This window comes from Apodemus sylvaticus, chromosome 2, assembly GCF_947179515.1.
Source record: "Apodemus sylvaticus chromosome 2, mApoSyl1.1, whole genome shotgun sequence".
NCBI lineage: Eukaryota > Metazoa > Chordata > Mammalia > Rodentia > Muridae > Apodemus > Apodemus sylvaticus.
In genome coordinates, this window is record NC_067473.1 from 159,474,901 (window position 1) to 159,496,792 (window position 21,892).

The 21,892-nt window shown below is 37.5% G+C and overlaps 1 protein-coding gene across 1 annotated transcript in view; it reads right to left on the reverse strand.

Moving 5' to 3' along the window:
- Positions 1-3,092: 3,092 nt before the first annotated feature.
- Positions 3,093-21,892, reverse strand: part of LOC127677652 (vomeronasal type-2 receptor 26-like) — a 37,288-nt gene continuing 18,488 nt past the window's right edge. Inside the window, exons 4-6 of the mRNA XM_052172686.1 lie at positions 17,613-17,837; positions 13,983-14,106; positions 3,093-3,985 (exon numbers count right to left, since the gene is read on the reverse strand). Of these exons, the coding sequence (XP_052028646.1) occupies positions 3,093-3,985; positions 13,983-14,106; positions 17,613-17,837 (1,242 nt within the window). The remainder of the gene's footprint in view (positions 3,986-13,982; positions 14,107-17,612; positions 17,838-21,892) is intronic.

Sequence of the window (21,892 nt, forward strand, 5' to 3'; positions counted from 1 at the left end):
AAATTAATAGTTTGGCAATTGTAAAACCAAAATGGTGAAAGTTGAGTCATATCTGGCCCCAAAAAAACCTAAAGAACTGATGGGAGGAGAAAGTAAGGTATGTTCAACATGGAGAAGGTACTTATATGTTGATGTAGAAAAACAGAAGGGATGCAGTGGACCCTGTCTCTAATTCAGTGTTAAAAATCAATGGAAATACAGAGCATATGTGCCCAGTACTTGAACTCTAACTGAAATTCATATGGCTTCCCACTAAAATAGAAGATGACGTTTAAAAACACCATGTCATAATTTGCAAAAACTTTTATTTGGACTCATTATACAACTATATCAAGAAACTAGGAGGTTAACGTTATTCATAGAGATAATCATGCTCTTTCCCTCAAATAAAATATAAAGTATAATTTAAGACACATTAAGCATTGAATAATACTATTTATTGTTATATCCTGTGAGGTAGGAGATAGAAAGGAAAAGAAAACTTTGAAGGATGAAGTCAAAGAACAGCCATGAAAAGAGAACACTATTTGAGATACTGAGTAAGCCATGAAAATCATAGCTGGGATGAATAAAGAAAACTATTTTTATATCATTGTGCACCTGTAGAATTTCCCAAAAAGTTATAAATTGCAATCTGATTGTTCACAGTTTCAGTATAAATTAAGACAAAATGTAACACCATTTTATAATCACAATGTGAAGGAAGTTAACTGTAACAATGACTAAGTAAGGATTGCATCTTTTAAAGACTTTATTGAGGACTGAATTATTCAAATAAAATTTAGAAAATGATTTGGTAGGTGATGACAAATTAATATTTCCTACTATAACAATGATTATAAAGTAAAATTCTAGATAATATGTATGGGTATATACCAATAGACTATTCGAGAAATAGAATAAACTTTACTTGTGATGGGAAAATGATAAAAGTTTCAATTTCTAGCATGAAGAGTATCTGTTGCTTATTGAAGTAATTTTATATACAGAGATTTAATACTCCTCAGTGGAAAAGATGAATATAGCTACATTATAGATGATGACATGTGTAAACTCCTAAAGCTGTCTTAAGAAAAGCTGTAAATCAGAGAATACATGAAGTATGCCACATTTACATGAACTGAAAACTGACAATTGTACAATGCATAACATAGACATGAAAATAACTGCTTAAGGCACAACAAAGGAATCAACACAAAACTTACACTAACGCATCCCTCTAGAGAACTGCAAGTAAGGGAACATGCTTGAAGAAGGGAAAAAGTGGACTGGAATCATTACAAAATTTCATATGGAAAGTGGTGCAAAATGATTGTTTATATAATGAAAATTCTCTAAAGAATTTATGAGATTTTAATACATTATTCCTCCATGTACTTAAAAGTCAAAATCAAGCATTAAATTTATATTGGTTTTAAGAAATTACTGGGTGATGAGTAGTCTCCATTAACCATACAGTGATTGACACAATGTAACAATTTACAACATACTTGAATGTCTAAAGATTTAGTTAGCAACATATATTTGATGAACAATTTCATATTCTTTCTGATAACTTCAACCCGGATGTGAGATTCCTGCCATCCACTTGGAAATGTCCCTGGGCTGTGCTTCGCTTCGAACACTATGGTACATGGCTTCAAGAGAGGAAGTGGTTCTAGGAAACAGGGATTTCTTTACACTTATGGTGTCCATATGTCTGGCAGCTTTTCAGAGTGGGATGTCTTCCTCTTTAAGGTATCAAAACCCGATGATTGAACAGTTTCAGACAATTTGATTCCAAGTATCTATGTCCATCAAGTAATATCTTGGAACAAACTTTACTATACCGCTAACAAACAAGATTCCCATGGGATCTTCTGTGCTGCTTTTATTGCCAAATAAAAGCAACTCAGTCTAGTATGACATAAGTTTGCCTAAGTGAAAGATAAGCAACAACTGAGAGAAAAGGTAGACTTGAAATACCCTAAATGTTTCTTGATCTTAAGATGGCAATGTATCCAACATTACAGAGTGCAAACACACTCTTGATTTAAAATCTAAGGAAGACATAAATAAGCTTTGTTCCAAAACATAATGAAAACCACTTTGGCCAAGTAGTCTTTCCTGTGCTGGTTTTTGAGGATGGTTGAGCAATGATCCCCCACAGTGTTGCAAGGTCCAACTTTAGTCTGAACTGGGCTTGGTCTGGTAATCTTGTTTAAAACAAGTCCTTTGCTAGATAAAGAAAAATTCCTGAAAATTACATGGTCTAGTATATAAAATTCTATGACTCTCCAAGTCCTGTGGAATCCCTGTCCTTATACCTCTTGTCCATACACACATTTTACCATAATACAATCTCTCCTTGAGAGTAGATTCCAATGATTGTAAATGATATCAGCTTTCACTCTGTGAAGACAATATGAAAACTCCTAACTCTGGAAGAGAAAAGCACTTCCCAAGGTGACTGTTTACTATCTCAGGAGACTCCATCCACTGATCTTTTGGATATCCTCAGGATGAAACTCTCTGTGTTTCCCCTGGTACTCTTCCTAATCTTGCATTCATGTTGTTTCACCTGAGCATAGAGAAGACATCAAAAACATCCCAAGATGGTGAAACTTACATGATAAACTGTGTTCTTTGTCAGGCCCTTCAGAACTGAGAAACAGCAACCATGAAATTTCTGTTATAGAACTCATGATTACATTGAAATTAACCTGTATTGAATATAAAGAGTAAGGCTGCATATGACTAACAGAGAAGAATAACATTTTAAAAAATCTGTTACTTTTATTCCACACAAATAATGTGCTCTCATTCTTAAAATTAGCATTTCCAGTCTTGTTACATTGTTTAAAAATTAAAAAAAAAACTGTGATTTAAAGAAACATCTAGGAAGCATACGTAAAGTCACCACTAGTAGGCAACTATCTAAACTTTGATGGCTTTCTTCATGGTGTCTAGTCTTCTCAAATGATTGCAGGGACAGGTAAGTAAATTGCAGATGCCATTCTTTGATGAAATGCATTGGCTTCACACCACTCTTTGGATATTCTGACATGATTCATTTTACACAAATCACAATAAATTCCTTTGTCTTAAAGAATTTATTTAAAGACCTTCTTTCTGAAATGGCTACCTGACCTCAGTAGGATCATATAGCATTTGGGAAGAAACATACATCCTAGTAAACCAGCACTGGAGGCCAAAATTGAAAAGATTTCCACAGCTACCATGGTTTTGCCTGTGGAGCTTAGGTAAGTAGGTATAAAAGAAATCCACACACTACAGAAAACCATCATGCTGAATGTGATTGTTTTTGCCTCATTGAAGGTGTCAGGTAGCCTTCTAGCTAGAAAAGCAATCAGCAAGCTGAGACTGGCCAGAAAGCCCAAGTACCCCAGAACACAATAGAAAGCAAGGGTGGAACCCTCATTACACAAGAGGATGATTTGCCCATACTCTGACTGCATGTCAACATCAGGGAAGGGAGGATATGTTCCCAGCCAGACTGCACAGATGCACACTTGAATGATGGAGCCACAGCAGACTATAGCATTTGAGACTCGGGTCACCATCCACATTTGTAAAGTGCTTCCTGGTTTGATGATTTTGAAGGCCATTACCACAATGAAGGTCTTTGCCAAGATAGCAGAAACAGCAACAGAAAATACAACCCCAAAAATCATTTGTCTCAAGACACAAGTGACTGTTCTGGGTTGCCCAATGAATGTCAATGAGCAAAAGAAACAGAGCATTAAAGAAACAAGGAGGACATAACTGAGATTTCTGTTATTTGCTCTGATAATGGGTGTGTCCCGATAGTGAATGAATAATCCTAAAATCATGGCTGAAAAGGCAGATAAACTAATGGCCACAGAGACCAAAACCACTCCCAGAGTATCTTCATGGGATAAAAATGCTATAATTTTAGGGAGACATTGATTCCTCTGCTTATTTGAATACTGATCTTCAGGACATTTGAAGCATTGGTCCATACCTGAAAATGAGGCAGATTGTTTTATTACATTCAACCCTTAAATTTCCAAATATACCTATAAGACCTATATCTTGCACAGAGAAATTTTTGAATTCCCTAGAAAATGTCTGTGGATATATTCACTGAAACAAGATATTGAAAAACATTTAATGACTAAGTTATTTTTTCTGAGAGAAAAATACAGATATACTGTATACATAATATATTCAGAACATGAGTGGACTTGAACAATACGAGAGAATGAGAAATGTTGAAATGATGTTGAGAGGAAATCAGACAATATGAAAATTATATTTGTTTATGAAAGAAAGTAAAAGTTGACTTTGAGAGTTTAATATTTTTCTCTTTGTTCCATTTGTTTAGTAAATATTGTTTATTACTTGAGAACATCATATATGCATATCATGTATTTTAATCAAATCTACCCCAATTCCTTCCCCTGCAGCTACTTCTCTTTGCCCCTCCAATAATTCTTTATCCCAACTTTATTTCTATTTTGGTTTCTTTTTCCCCACTGAGTTCACTTCATGCTACCTGTATGTATATCAATATATAGCCATTGACCATAGCATGAGCAGGAACACATATTTGAAACAAACAAACAGATGATGCTGATAGAGGATTTCAAGAAGGACATAAGTAACTCCATTAAAGAAGTACAGGAGAACATGAGTCAAATGACCCTATTAAAAATGGGGTGCAGATCTAAACAAATAATTTTCACCTGAAGAAATTCGAATGGCTGAGAAGCACATTAAGAAATGTTCAACATCATTAGTCTTCAGGGAAATGAAAATCAAAACAACCCTGAGATTTCACCTCACACCAGTCAGTATGGCTAAGGTTAAAAACTCAGGAGACTGCAGGTGTTTGGAAGCATGTGGAGAAAGAAGAACACTCCTGCACTGCTGGTGGGATTTTAAGATGGTACAACCTCTATGGAAATCAATCTGGCGGGGTTCCTCAGAAAACTAGACATGACACTTCCGGAGGATCCTGTTACACCTCTCCTGGGCATATACCCAGAGAATTCCCCAGCATGCAATAAGGCACATGCTCCATTATGTTCATAGCAGCCTTATTAATAATAGCCAGAAGCTGAAAAGAACCCAGGTGTCCCTCCATGGAGGAATGGATACAGAAGATGTGATATATTTACACAATGAAATACTAGTCAACAATTAAAAACAATGAATTCATTAAATTTTTATGCAAATGGTTGAAACTGGAAAATAACATCCTAAGTGAGGTAACCAAATCACAAAAGAATACACTTGGAATGCAATCTCTGATAAGTGGATATTAATTAGCCCAGAAGCTCTAAATAAGCAAGACACAATTAGCATAACAAATGACTCCCCTGAAGAAATAAGGAGAGGGCCCTGATTCTGGAAAGGCTTCATCTAGCATTGTAAGGGAGTACCAGGACAGAGAAAAAAAAAGGGAGTTGATTGGAGAATGGTTGGAGAGAAGAAGCCTTAAGGAACATATGGTGAGGGGGGAACTGAGAAAGGGGAAATCATTTGGAATGTAAACAAAGAATATAGAAAAAAAAGAAAAAAGAAGAGAACATGAGTCAACAGGTAGAAGCCCTTTAAAAGGAAACACAAAACCGCTTAAAGAAATACAAGAGAACATGGGTCAATACCTAGAAGCCCATAAAAAGGAAATACAAAAATCACTTAAAGACATACAAGAGAACAAGGGTCAACAGGCAGAAGTCCTGATAGAGGAAACACAAAAATCCCTTAAAAAATTAGAGGAGAATGCAAACAAACAAATCAAGGAACTGAGCAAAACCATCCAGGATCTACAAAGGAAGTAGAAACAACTAATAAATGATAAAGGGAGACAACTTTAGACATACAAAACTTGGAAAGAAATCAGGTGCCATAGATGCAAACTTCAACAATAGAATACAGGAGATGGAGGAAAGAATCTGAGGTGCTGAAGATCCCATAGAAAACATTGACTCAACAGTCAAAGAAAATGCAAAATGAAAAAAGCTTGTAACCCAAAACACCCAGGAAATCCAGGACACAATGGGAAGACCAAACCTAAGGATTATAGGTATAGAAGAGAGTGAAGATTTACAACTTAAAGGGTCAGTAAATATCTTCAACAAAATTAAAGAGCTCTTCCCTAATCAAAAGAAAGAGAAACCCATGGGCAGACAAGGAGCTTACAGAACTCGAAACAGGCTGCACCAGGACAGAAATACCTCCCATCACATAAAAATCAAAACCCCAAATGTACTAAACAAAGAAAGAATATTAAAAGCAGTAAGAGAAAAAGGCCAAGTAGCATATAAAGGAAGACCTATCAGAATTACACCAGACTTCTTGCCAGAGACCATGAAAACCAGAAGATCCTGAGCAGATCTCACACAGACTCTAGAAGAACACAAATGCCAGCCCAGACTACTTTACCCAGCAAAACTCTCAATCACTATAGATGGAGAAACCAAGATATTCCATGATAAAAACCAAATTTACACAATGTCTTTCCACAAATCCAGCCCTAAAAAGGATAATAAGTCAAAAATGACCATACAAGGAGGGCAATTACACCCTGCAAAAAGCAACATAGTAATCTAATTTCAACAAACCCTAAAGAAGATACCCACACAAACATAAAAATAACATCAAAAATAAACAGAAAACAACAATCACTATTCCTTAATATCTCTTAAAATCAATGGACTCAATTCCCCAATAAAAAGACATAGACTAAAAGACTGGATACATAAACAGGACCACAAATTTTATGGCATACAGGAAACCTACCATGTTGTCATAGAAAAACACTACCTCAGAGTAGAAGGCTGGAAAATAAATTTCCAAGAAAAGGGTCCGAGGAAATAAGCTTGAGTGGCCATTCTAATACAAGATAAAATCAACTTTCAACCTAAAGTCATCATAAAAGACACGGAAGGACACTTCATATTCATCAAAAGAAAAATCTACCAAGAAGAACTCTCAATTCTGAACATATATACTCAAAAGGGCACACTCAGTCATAAAAGAAACTTTACTAAACCCCAAAGCATACATTGTACCTCACACAATGTTTGTGGGTGATTTTAACACTCCACTCTCCACAATGGACCAATCAGGGAACACAAACTAATCAGAGACACAGTGAAACAAATTGAAGTTTTGTACCAAATGGATTTAAAAGATATCTATATAACATTTCAACCTAAATCTTAAGAATAGACCTTCTTCTCACCACCTTTTGGTATCTTCTTCAAAATCGACCACATAATTGGTCACAAAACAGACCTCAAAAGATATGAGAAGATTGAAGTAATTCCATGCCTCCTATCAGATAACTACAGATTAAGACTGATCTTCAATAGCAACAAACAAACAAACAAAAAAAACCAGAAAGCCCATATAAACATGGAGGATGAACAATGTTCTACTCAATTATACCTTTGTCAAGGAAGAAATAAGGTTAAAAATTAAAGACTTATCAGAATTTAATGAAAATAAAGGCACAAAATTCCCAAACTTATGGGACACAATGAAAGCAGTCCTAAGCGGAAAACCTATAACCCTGAGTGCCTCCAAAAAGAAACTGTAGAGAGTATACACTAGCTTCTTAATGGCACACCTGAAAACTCTGGAAAAGAAAGAAGCTAATACACTGAAGAAGAGTAGAAGGCAGGAAATCATCAAACTCAGGGCCGAAATCAACCAAGTTTAAACAAAAAGAACCATACAATGAATCAACAAAACTAGGAGCTGGCTCTTTGAAAAAACAACAAAGATAGATAAATGGTAAGCAAGACTAATCAGAGGGCACAGAGACAGTATCCAAATTAACAAAGATCTTTACCAACCTTATGATAGACAGAGGGCTAATATCCAATATATACAAAGAACTCAAGATGTTAGTCCAGAGAAACAAATAACACTGGTAAAAAATGGGGGCAAGAGCTAAACAAAGAATTTTCAACTGAGGAATATTGTACGGCTGAGAAGCACCTAAATAAATGTTCAACATGCTTTTTCATCAGGGAAATGCAAATCAAAACAGCACTGAGATTTCACCTCACACTGGTCAGGATGGCTAAGATCAAAAACTAAGGGGACAGCAGGTGCTGGAGAGGTTGTGGAGAAAAAGGAACACTCCTCCACTACTGGTGGGATTGCAAAGTGGTATTACCACTCTGGAAATTAGTTTGGTGGTTACTCAAAAAACTGGGCATAATACTACTGGAGGACTCTGCTATACCACTCCTGGGCATATATCCAGACGATTCTACAGCATGTAATAAGAACACATGCTCTACTATGTTCATAGAAGTCCTATTTATAATAGCCAGAAGCTGGAAAGAACCAACCTGTCCCCCAACAGAGAAATGGATAAAGAAAATGTGGTATATATACACAATGGAGTGCTATTCAGCCATTAAAAGCAACGAAATCTTGAAATTCTTAAACCAGTGGATGAAACTGGAAAATATCATCCTTAGTGATGCAACCCAGTCACAGAAGAACACTCATGGTGTGCATTTACTGATAAATGGATATTAGCCCAGAAGCTTGGAATACCCAAGACACATTTTACATATCAAATCATGCCCAAGAAGGATGAAGAACAAAATATGGATTTTTGGGTCCTTTATAGAAAGAAGAAAACATACCCACAGAAGGAGATACAGAGACAAAAATTGGAGCAGAGTCTGAGGGAAAGACCATCCAGAGACGACCCCACCCAGGTATCCATCCTATACACAGTTACACAACCCAGACACTATTGTGGCTGCCCACAAGTGCTGGCTGACCTGAGCATGATATACCTATCACTTGGGAGGCTCTCCTAGTGCCTGAATACCTTGGAGGCCAATACTATATCAAAGCAGGAGGTGAGAACAAGAAGGGAAGGAGAAGAACAGCACAGTAGAATAACTTACAGATTTTAAGAGATCTTAGATATTAAAAAGGAACTTAAAGATTGGGAAGATTTTTTAATGAGAGAGTTTAAAATATAGAGAGTAAAAATCGCGTTTCAAAGTGTCCCTTTTTCTTCCAGAGACTTTCCTTAGCAGGCTGTAAGTCTCAGCCTCCAAGTTCATGCAGAGATATGAAGGAAGGCTACTTTACATAATCCCCGACTCTTTTATTATGAAGTTCTAAATGCCAGAGGCTATAGTTTCTGGCCCCTAGAAGAACTGAGAGGCAGGCCAGGTACTACTGCAAAGTAACTTAAACTTAAGCCAGGTAAATGTTTCATTATTGAAAGGCATCTATAAATATCTCACAAGACCAAGACTTGCTCTCCATCCACCACCACTCAACTCTTTACCACCTCAGCTACCTCCAAGAGAGAACTAGACTGTCAGAGCAGGTCTCTAACAGGAACACCTAGAAAATAAAACTCTCTAGCATTTACTGTCATCTATGTTTAGGAACAGTAATATTTTCTTTTGATTCTTTCATTTCGTTTTTTATCCAAGGATGTATCATTGTTCTAGAAATAATGCTGAAGCCAATACATTTTAGGAGAATAGTTTTTTTTAGGGTGAAAAACTCTTGTTTCTGACAAGTTAATATCCTAGAGTAAAATCAATTTTGAATTTACCACTAGAAAAAATTTTGTGGTGACAATGGCATGATCTGTGGATACAGTTGAATCTAGGCCTGCATATAAAGCTTTAGGTTCTATTCCCAGCACAAAAATGTGTTAAAAATATGATGATGGTAGAAATATTATTCTCAGAAATTTTAGTAAACTAGAAAGATATCACCCAATTAAAACACTTATTTTCAGTAAATGTAGACTTGCAAATCACTCAGAGTCCTCCCTGCACATCACTCACAACCCCACACATCACTCACAGCCCTGCACATCACTCACAGCGCCTCAAATCATTCATCCTCTGGGATCTCTCAGTGCTTGGTTATACTGTGACCTGATGCTGGCTTACCATACCAAGGAATGCATAATGACAGCTCCCTCAAGAATCAAAGTATTTCAAAGGCAACCTTTTAGTTCATACAGGAAATACGTATTTAATCATAAACAAATAGTTATGGATTTTCTACAATTCACCATAGGAAATAAACCATGGGTCCCAGTGTCCATGTGTCCCAGTGTCCCACTGTCCCAGGGTTCCAGAAAATGTATTTGCCATCAATGTCACTCTGATACATTCTTTTCAGCAGTTGCTCTCACTTGACAAGTCTGTATTTTCTCTCAACCGACTCTAGGTTTTATGACTTTAGCACATTATATGGTTTCTCGGAAGTCTTATTTCCATGTAAATAAAAATATTGCTTATATTAATATTTATTGTAAGCATGACATAAGGTCATGCTCTATAATGCATCTCATAGTTTAGGGTATACAGGGAGTACTAGGTGTTTATAGTATACACAGAGCACTAACCTTACCCATTAAAACTGCTCTACCTATAATAGAACCAGTAGTGAAAAACAGGGAACCAATGAAAAGAAACTTAAACTCCAAGCAGATGTGCAGAAGACAAAGCTGGACCAGATACAGGAGAACACTCTTGCGGTCATAGTCACCAGGAGGCTCAGCTGTAGGATTGCTGTAACCCAGGAGTTTGAGATCAATACACACAGCATAGCAAATAAAACAAACAGATAAATATATATCAGTAACAAAAATGACTGGGTTGAGATCAATGTTTTTCATTGTTTTTTGTTTTCTTTTTCTTTTTTATTTTTTTTATTCGATATATTTTTTATTTACATTTCAAATGATTTTCCCTTTTCTGGCCCCCACTCCCCGAAAGTCCCATAAGCCCGCATCCCTCCCCCTGTTCTCCCATCTACCCCATCCCACTTCCCTGTCCTGGTTTTGCCCTATACTGCTACACTGAGAATTTCCAGAACCAGGCCACTCCTGAATTCTTCTTGTACATCATTTAATTTGTGGATTATGTTTTGGGTATTCCAATTTTCAAGGCTAATATCCACTAATTAGTGAGTGCATACCATGATTAATCCTTTGAGACTGGGTTACCTCACTTAGTATGATGTTCTCCAGCTCCATCCATTTGTATAAGAACTTCATGAATTCATTGCTTCTAATGGCTGAATAGTACTACATTGTGTATACCACATGTACCACATTTTTCTGCATCCATTCTTCCGTTGAGCGATACCTGGGTTCTTTCCAGCTTCTGGCTATTATAAATAGGGCTGCTATGAACACAGTGGAACACATATCCTCATTACCTGCTGGGGAATCCTCTGGGTATATGCAGGATCCTCTGGCAGTGAAGTGCCCAGTTTTCTGAGGAACCACCAGACTGATTTCCAGAGTGGTTATACCAATTTGCAATCCCACCAGCAGTGGAGGCATGTTCCTCTTTGTCTACATCATTGGAACAATTGCTGACTCCTGAATTTTTAATCTTAGCCATTCAGACTGGTATAAGGTAAAATCTCAGGGTTGTTTTGATTTGCATTTCCCTAATGACTAATGAAGTTGTGCATTTTTTAAGATGCTTCTCAGCCCTCCAAAGTTCTTTGGGTGAAAATTCTTTGTTTAGCTATGTACCCCATTTTTAATAGGGTTATTTGGCTTTCTGGGGTCTAACTTCTTGAGTTCTTAGTATATATTGGATATTAGCCCTCTATCAGATATTGTGTTGGTGAAGATCTTTTCCCAATTTGTTGATTGCCGATTTGTCCTTTTGATGGTTTTCTTTACCTTACAGAAACTGTAATTTCATGAGATCCCACTCAGGGTTAAAATCAATCGAGTGAAAACAAAGAGAACCATACAAAGAATCAATGAATCCAGGATCTGGTTCTTTGAGAAAATCAACAAGATATATAAACACTTAGCAAGACTGAACAAAGAGCACAGAGAAAGTATCCAAATTAAAATTAGAAATGAAAAGGGGGATATAACAACAGAAACTGAGGAAATTCAAAAAAATAATCAGATCCTACTACAAAAGCCTATACTCAACACAACTGGAGAATCTGGAGGACATGGACAATTTCCTAGACAGATACCAAATACCAAAATTAAATCAGGACCAAATAGTTCATCTAAACAGTTCCATAACCCTTAAAGAAATAGATGGGTTCATAGAAAGTCTTCTAACCAAAAAAAGGACAGGACCAGATGGTTTCAGTGCAGTATTCTATCAGACCTTCAAAGAAGACCTAACACCAATACTCTTCAAACTATTCCACAAAATAAAAATGGAAGAAACACTACCCAAATCCTTCTACACAACCACAATTATGCTGATACCAAAACCACACAAAGATCCAACAAAGAAAGTGAACCAATTTCCCTAATGAACATCAATGCAAAAATACTCAATAAAATTCTTGCCAACCGAATCCAAGAACACATCAAAACATCATCCACCATGATCAAGTAGGTTTTGTCCCAGGGATCTAGGGATGGTTCAATATACAGAAATCCATCAATGCAATCCACTACGTAAATAAACTCAAAGAAAAAAACCACATGGTCATTTCATTGGATGCTGAAAAAGCATTTGACAAAATTCAGCATCCTTTCATGCTTAAAGTCTTGGAAAGAACAGGAATTCAAATCCCATACTTAAACATAGTAAAAGCAATATACAGTAAACTGGTAGCCAACATCAAACTAAATGAAGAGAAACTTGAAACAATTCCACTAAAATCAGGGACTAGACAAGGCTGCCCCCTCTCCTCTTCTCTTTTCAATATTGTACTTGAGGTACTAGCTCAGGCAATTAGACAACATAAGGTCGTCAAGGTGATACAAACTGGAAAGGAAGAAGTCAAACTATCACTATTTGCAGATGATGTGATAGTCTACCTAAGTGACTCAAAAAACTCCACTAGAGAATTCCTACAGCTGATAAACAACTTCAGCAAAGTAGCAGGTTATAAAATCAACTCAAGCAAATGAGTAGCCTTCCTATACTCAAAGGATAAGCAGGCTGAGAAAGAAAATAGGGAAATGACACCCTTCACAATAGTCACAAGCAGTATAAAGTACCTTGGTGTGACTCTGACCAACAAGTGAAAGATCTGTATCATAAGAACTTCAAGGCTCTGAAGAAGGAAATGGAAGAAGACCACAGAAAATGGAAAAATCTCCCATGCTCATGGACTGGCAGGATTAATATAGCTAAAATGGCCATTTTGCCAAAAGCAATATATAGATTCAATGCAATAACCATAAAAATCCCAATTCAGTTCTTCATAGAGCTAGTTAGAAAGAGCAATTCTCAAATTCAGCTGGAATAACAAAAAACCCAGGATAGATAAAACTATTCTCAACAACAAAAGAAATACTGGGGGAATCAGTACCCCTGACCTCAAGCAATACTACAGAGCAATAGTGTTAAAAACTACATGGTATTGGTACAGTGACAGGCAGGTGGATCAATGGAATAGGATTGAAGATCCAGAAATGTACCCACACACCTATGGCCACTTGATACTCGACAAAAGAGCTGAAAACATTCACTGGAAAAAGCCTTTTCAAAAAATGGTGCTGGTTCATCTGGAGGTCAGCATGCTGAAGAATGAGAATTGATACTTACTTATCTCCTTGTACTAAGCTCAACTCCAAATTGATCAAGGACCTCCACATAAAGCCAGACACTCTGAAGCTAATAGAAAAGAAACGGGGGAAGACCCTTGAGGACATCCATACAGGGGGAAAGATCCTGAACAGAACACCAATAGTTTATGTTCTAAGATCAAGACTTGTTTTGTTTTTCAAGACATGGTCTCTCTCTTCAGAGCTGGCTGTCATGGAACTCACTCTGTGGATCAGAATTGCCTTGAACTCAGATATGCACATACTGAGAGTTGGCTTTAAGAACTTTGCCACCTCATCCAAGCATTAATTTGTTTTAAAATATTAAGAGTCAGCCATATAAATATAACTGTGTCTTCAGGTGTTGTATTTTCACCCCTATCTAATGGGGCATTATTTCCACATTCAGAACCATTTCTAGAAATTTCCACACTTAGAACCATTTTATAAATACCTGTTTCATTTGTAATCTCTCCAGCTGGACATGGGACACAGTAATAACAACAGATTGCATACCAACTGTATTGTGTTTTCCTAAATCCAAGAGGACAACTTTGTTTGCAAAGAGAAAAAGGAATCTGTATAGGAGACATGAGAGGAGCAAAGGCAGTCAGCTCATGACATTCAGTATTAGCATCGAGATGGTAAATTTCAGCAGAACATCTGTGTACTATAAGAAAGAAGTATCAGACTTTTAGAGAGTATGAAGCCAAAATGCCTGTTTCTCCCTATCCCTAATTCTCTTTTTAAACTGTTGCTTTATTTTATTTCATTGTTTGATTGATTTTCTTGCTTTCATTTATTTCATTTTATTTATTTCATATATTTTGATCATCTCCTTCCCGTCTCCCATCTCTGTTCAGGTCCTCACCTTCTCTCAACCTGCCCAAAATTGAGTTCTTTCTCAAAAAAACAGACTGAAGTCCCAAAACTCAACTAAGCATCAAAACCTTGAAAATAAAACACAACAGCACAAAAAGCAAAAGAAATAAAAACAAAACTGTAACTAAATAAAAGATGGCTTCTGGCTATTTAATTATCTCTATTCTGGTGGTAGGAGCTGATGGCTTTGGACAATTAATTGGTTTTGCTTATCCTGGGCCAAAAGCTGATGTCTTCTTGCAGGTTACTCCTCCTGCAGCAGAAAAGAAAGAAAGAAAGAAAGAAAGAAAGAAAGAAAGAAAGAAAGAAAGAAAGAAAGAAAGAAAGAAAGAAAGAAGGAAAGAAGGAAGGAAGGAAGGAAGGAAGGAAGGAAGGAAGGAAGGAAGGAAGGAAGGAAGGAAGGAAGGAAGGAAGGAAGGAAGGAAGGAAAGAAAGAAAGAAAGAAAGAAAGGAGGGAGGGAGGGAGGGAGGGAGGGAGGGAGGGAGGGAGGGAGGGAGGGAGGGAGGGAAGAAGGGAGAGAGGGAGGGAGGGAGGGAAGGAAGAAAGAAAGAAGGGAGGGAGGGAGGGAGGGAGGGAAGGTGGGAGAGGGAGGGAGGGAGGGAGGGAAGGTGGGAGGGAGAGAGGGAGGGAAGGTGGGAGGGAGGGAGGGAGGGAGGGGAGGAAGGAGGGAGGGAGGAAGGAAGGGAAGAAGGAAGGGAGGAAGGAGGGAAGGAAGGAAGGAAGGAAGGAAGGAAGGAAGGAAGGAAGGAAGGAAGGAAGGACAGAGGGAGGCAGTGAAAGAGGGAGGTAGGCAGGGGTGGAAGGAATGAAGGAAGAAAGGAAGGAAAAGGAAGGAAGGTAGGAAAGAATTGATGAAGGAAGGAAGAAAAGAAAAGAGAAAAGGAAAGGAAGAAAAGAAATTAAGAAAGTCAAAGGGCACAGAAAAACAAACACACAGTGGGAGAAGCACAAAGAGGCTACTCCAAATCTTTATTATTGCTTTCAGTGTTTTTATAGGTTTTCTGTAACAAAATCTATGTAAAAAAATTACCTCATACACAAAATGTTTTTTAAAAAAAAAGGAATTACAGCAGAAAGGATATTAATTCAAAGCATTTTTTTCTTTGTATCAGTTCGTTATAAGTTAAAAGCAACAGTTTCATATGGTCTTGCTTTTCCACAGTGAACACCTATGGGATATTTCTTAGATCTATAATTTAATAAATGTTTTCTCATTGATAATAAATTTTTTCCAATTTGTTTTTTTTTCTAGCACAATTAATCCAAGAAACATGAAGGTATAAAGAGCTCTATTTGCAAATTTTATTTAATAGGGTCTTTGAGAATACTTGTATCAATTTAGGAGCTCTTTAAAATCATGATCAGCAATTGGAAAATCAATTCATCAGAACACCTTTATTACATCAAAGTATATCTTCATATTGATTCTGAAGGAAATGTACCAAATAAAATGAGTAAATATACAGGAAATTAAGCTGCATAATACTGTGAGGAAAGAGGAGCAATATCTAAGTCAAAGTGTCTGTGTGCACCCTGATACTCTCAGAGCGCATCCATTACAACCACTCAAAACTGTGGACTATCTCCAGGATTTTACCCACTTGTCATAGCATTTCCTAGATGGCTTCTGTTAGAAACATAAAGGAATAGTGCATGAGGGTTGGGGGGCAATGAGTTTTACTTGCACAACTTGTACAGAGACAAGTTGTAGAGAGGACAAGTTAGACACAGGTAATGACAGAACCAGGAGAACTTGAGAAGGAGCCAAAAGATTAATACATATTGACAAACTTACTATGAAGCAAAGCAGAGCAAATTCAGTCAGAAACTGAGAGAAGTCAGATTGAAACAATCAGCTTGAAGAAGACATTGAGGCAGAATGCCTGAATTGAACCAGCCAGCCAGAACTCAGAAAGAGGTAGAGATGGGGAGCTTCTTCAGCTTTAAGTCTCAAAGGCTGTAAATGTTCTAAACCTAGAATAGACTATAGGAGACTAGAATCATCCTGAAGTAGAATTAGGATAGCAGGTGGAGGCAGTAAGCCTCAGAGATGACTATTAACTTCATAAAATCAAAGTTATATTTATAAGTCCAAATAATTGGGGAGACTGGTTTCATCCACATGTGTTTATTTTATTTATTTACTGAAGGCAGTTACTTCCACTAAAGCCTTGACCACTATGACCAATCCAAATAGCTGTCCAAGATGTTGTTTCTTTTTTCTTTTTTCTTTCTAGGTAAGGCATGGGTGTATCTGATCTTTACAAGAATGAAACCATCTGAAGAATTAATCCAAAATGCATCTGTAATACTTACAGTGATTCATAGGCAGAAAGTTCTGGTATTCAGCATTAGAAAGGACGAAATAAGGGAACTCTCATCCTGATGGCACTCAACATTCCCTTAACCCTGTTCTCTGAGGAATTCCACTCTGAGCACAGCACACAGTGCTTGTGGGACCATGGTGTGTGTAGCTTGGTTGGGCAAGGCCGCTCTGAAGACTCAACTCCATAATCCTGTGGCCATAAGTCACATGTGGCATGCCCGACTCCCTAGTGTTCTGGCTGGACTCCACCTCTGCAGTCACCTGGCTACAGGCAGGCTTTCCCTGCCCCTTGGTTACCTGGCAATACCAGGTAACCCAGCTTACTATAAATGGATTTTTCCTGCCCCTTCTAGTTCTCTTTTATCCTTCTCCCTTCTCTGTCTCTGTCTCTGTCTCTCTCTATCTATTTATCTATTTATCTATCACTTATCTCTCATTCTCTCTTTCAAGTGGTCATGTTCATCCCTCATCTCTTATCTTCTCTCTCTCCTTTTCTCATTTTAGTCTTTTAATAATAAAACATAAAACTATGAACTGTCTCTTTTATTAAACCTGAAGTGTAAAAGCACAGAGCAAGCCTCAGAATTTCCAGCAGACATGGGAAAGGATCCAAGCCAGACTCCACTCAGCTTGCTGAGCCCCCTCACAGCTAAATAGCTTCACCTGTAACAGGTATTCAGGGCTGTGCTAATGGCCCTACCCGTTAGCCCTGCAGCTCCAGTCCTGTGGCCTTCAGTATCTTTGATCCTGCTGGTGTTCCTATCCCCTCAGGATCTGCATGCCAGAGCTCTCCTATGAAGGACCTCCTGCCACCATCACAGGCACACTCTCCTCCTTTTTTTTTCTCCACAAGTGCTGACTTTAAAGATACTCACCTGATTGTTGTATACACCCAAATTTATGAGTTTGTCATTTAGGAAAAGATGCTGAACACTGTGAGATTCAAACAGATATTCGCCAACTTTCACTTGAGCTTTGGTACCACTCTGCAGAGAATGGTAATTAAAGATGTCAAGCTTGGTTGCTGAATCTTCCTGGGTCACAATGTTCTCCTCATTGATGTTTCTTCCAAGTTTGCCTTTTTGTAAGAATGGATGGAGCTAAAAGAGAAAATAACTGTCAGAAATTGCAGTATACCTCACTGGGATGCAAATAAACCTGGTTAGTATAATTGCACTCTCTTTCACAAACTGTACGTTCCTGTGGCTTTGATTTTTGTTTCATTTATCAATTATTTATCATAAGGCTAGCACATGTATGACTATACGAAGACATTAACATAGTTATATGCTTTTCAGCAAATCTATCAAAACTATTCAGGTTTTATTTCTAAACTTTTCTCTGTCACTCAGTGATGACTCTGGCAGACAGATTCTAAATTTTGAAATTTACAATTTGAAAAATTATGAAAAATAAAAACAATTTGAATGAGGTTGTTTAAATTTGCATAAGAGGTTTTCAGAAAAGTCATAATTTTTCACCACTATACATAACTCAAGAAAGTTCAAATAAAATAAAATTTTCAGATTTTAAAAAATGAAATTTGCAACTAAGGAAGAAGGCAAAAGAAGAAGACCTGTGGTACAGAAATGTATAGGAACATTTGATGGAGACCTGCAAAGATGTCGGCGAGAATAGAGTAGGGTAAGTTTACCAAAGCTGAAGATTATGAAGGAGTCATATATAGCTACAACTTTAAGCTAGTTACAAAGTAAAAGGCAATTTAAAAAGAATTTAAACAGAGGTATTACAGTTTATTATATATAAAATATCCTTGTAGCAGTGAAGAATTCCCCAAAAGACCCCAAAACAATGCAGGTTATGATCCTTGCTTTGGTTACACATATAAACCAGATGGTAAGAACCTATTGCTGAAGACACCACACACTTTGCTGCAGGACACAACAGTGAGGCCAGAACTAATGTGAAAATTTTCACACTGTTGTCTATTCTGCTTGTCTGTCTGGCATATTTCACTCTGGTAGAAGCTAAACTACAAGCTGCTGAGGAAGTAAAGTCAGCAGAGGCTTTTCCCAACTGTAGACCTTGCATTCTATAATACCCACTTTCCAGACATGATATGCATACTGAGAAAATACTGGCACAACTGTTATGGGAATAAACAACTTCTTGCACATGGTATTTTAGGAAGTCCTAACAAGACAGACTCATGCCTGATACTACAAATGTATTTTAGATCAATATCTTGGGAGATCATAAGTCATATGGGTGTGCCTACTACTTCTGTTTGGCTAAGAAGACACTTTATTGAATTTCCTCCTGAATATTTATACACATAGATTCCTGCTATTGTCAGATTATATCAGAGAATTTCTCTATGCCACAGATATTGATTGTACATATTGAAATAGGACAACCATGAGAGGATTCCCAAATCATAGAAACAATTGTGAAAGAGGGGATTGAGAGAATGAACAAATCAGATGCTGGTTAGGAGGTCCATGAACTACTGTCTTTTAGGTATGACATGGTCATGGCACTCAGGAGCTTATGATAGCGAAGTGTGCCTGTATAGAAACAGAACAAGATTGAGCCCATAAAAATGTATAACTTCAAATGAGGGAGGAAGTTTATGGGGTCAAGCCCATCACATGAGCAATGTAAGAATTTAAAAGATTCTAAAGGAGAGGAAGTCATTGTCGTTAGAAATAACATTTTTTAATTCCTTCTGCATCGCTGGATAACTGCATATTCTTGCCCATAGGGAAGGAGCTGTAGGTCATAAATCTAGTGGGTTATGAGAGAAAAAACAAATCAAAAGACATGAAAATAGAATACGGAGATAGTGGGAGACTGGAGGATCTGTGAGTATGCAGAGAGCTGAGAGATTTAGAGAAATGGAAGTAAAGAAAAGCATTTACTATTTGTATGCTTGTTGTACCTGTCAAAGAATACATTATTTTAATAGACTATATAGGGTAGATATACAAAAAACTATATCTGACTTTATAATTTAAACTAAAAACAAACAAAAAACTCAATTCTCTGAAGAATTAAGTGAAAAATATCCCTTCCTTAGAGAGGAGGATGTTTTACTTTTAAGGTTAAATCAGCAAAATTCTCTCCTCTTAAAGTGAAGGGAAAATGAATATGATCACATTTAAAAATACCTGGGAGTAAAATTTTATTCATGTTCCTGCCTTGTAGAAAAGTTAAAGGAAACGTTCACAGAAAAGGAAAATTTTGTTATCTAGAAAATGATCTTCTTTATCTTCTTTATCTTTGTGTTAGGCTATAATCTGCTCAAAACCACAAAGTGAATGCAATACCACCTGGGTATATATTTAGATGAATGAAACACTTGACAACACTGCTACAATAGAAAAGAGAAAGCAGAAGAATTCCCAAATAGGTCAGCATTACTGATAAGCAGTACTTGCTAATGTGTCTTGAACATGTTTGAAAATCACTAGAATATTTTAAGTACAACTGATATTCTTAGAGAAAAAGTGGAATGGAACATCTTCAATTGAATCTAAAGAACTCAGATAAAAAGATGAACAAAAGGGGTCAACTGTCCCATATAGAAAATTCTCACATGATAGACATTATTAAAGAGATTAATAGTGAATTTAAGGTGAGTACTCTAAATGCAAGAATTTAAAACAGAAACAAGACACAGCACCCTGTCTCCAGGCCTTGCAAGAGGCCAGCTGTGCACCAGGAGGCTGGCTGGGAAGAAGCAGCATGCTCTGGTGAGTCCGGCCCTGCAGAGCTGAGGATCCAGTCCTGCGGCCTCTGGTGGTAGCCTTCCAGTCTCTGCCTTGGGATTGGGAACAACCTGGGCCACGGCACCTGTCACCAGGATGTGCAAGAGGCCAGCTGTGCACCCAGAGGCTGGCTGGGAGGAAGCAGCATGCTCTGGTGAGTCCGGCCCTGCAGAGCAGAAGACCCAGTCCTGAGGCCTCTAGCGGGATCCTTCCTGTCTCCACCTCTGGATTTGGAACAACCTGGGCCACAGCACCCTATCTCCAGGCAGTGCAGGAAGCCAGCTGTGCACCCAGAGACCAGCTGGGAAGAGGAAGCTTGCACTAGTGAGTCCAGCATTGACAACAAGTCCAACGAACACCAGTGAGAACTAGATGGTAAAAGGCAAATGTAGGAATGTTACTAACTGAAACCAAGGCAGTATGGCAGCATCTGAAACCAAATCTCCATTAAGAGCTTGTCCTGGATACCACACACCAGAATAACAAGATTTGGAATTAAAATCACTAGTCATGATGCTGTTACAGGATCCCATGAAGGACATAAATAAATACTAAATAATAAATCCAACAAAGAAAGAGAACTTCAAGCCAATTTCCCTTATGAATATCGATGCAAAAATACTTATTGAAATTCTTTCCACCGAATCCAAGAATATATCAAAACGATCATCCAACATGATCAAATAGGCTTCATCCCAGGCATGCAGGGATGGTTCAATATAAGGAAATCCATCAATGCAATCCACTACATAAACAAACTCAAAGAAAAAAACATATGATCATTTCATTAGATGCTGAAAAAGCATTTGACAAAATTCAGCATCCTGTCATGTTACAACTCTTGGAAAGAACAGGAATTCAAGGCCCCATAACTAAACACAGCTAAAGCAATAGACAGCAAACTGGTAGCCAACATCAAACTAAATGGAGAGAAACTTGAAGCAATCCTACTAAAATCAGGGACTAAACAACGCTGTCCTCTCCATATCTTTTCAATATAGTACTTGAAGTTCTACCTAGAGCAATTAGACAACATAAGGAGGTCAAAGTGATACAAATTGAAAAGGAAGAAGTCAAACTATCACTATTTGCAGATGATATGATAGTCTACTTAAGTGACTCAAAAATTCCACTAGAGAACTCCTACAGCTGGTAAACAACTTCAGCAAAGTGGCTGGTTACAAAATCAACTCAAGCAAATCAGTAGCCTTTCTATACTCAAAGGAAAGGCAGACTGCGAAAGAAATTAGGGAAATGACACCCTTCACAATACCCACAAACAGCATAAAGTATCTTGGGGTGAGTCTAACCAAACAAGTGAAAAACCTATATGACAAGAACTTCAGATCTCTGAACAATGAAATTGAAGAAGACCTCATAAAATGGAAAAATCTTCCATGCTAGTGGGCTGCCAGGATTATTAT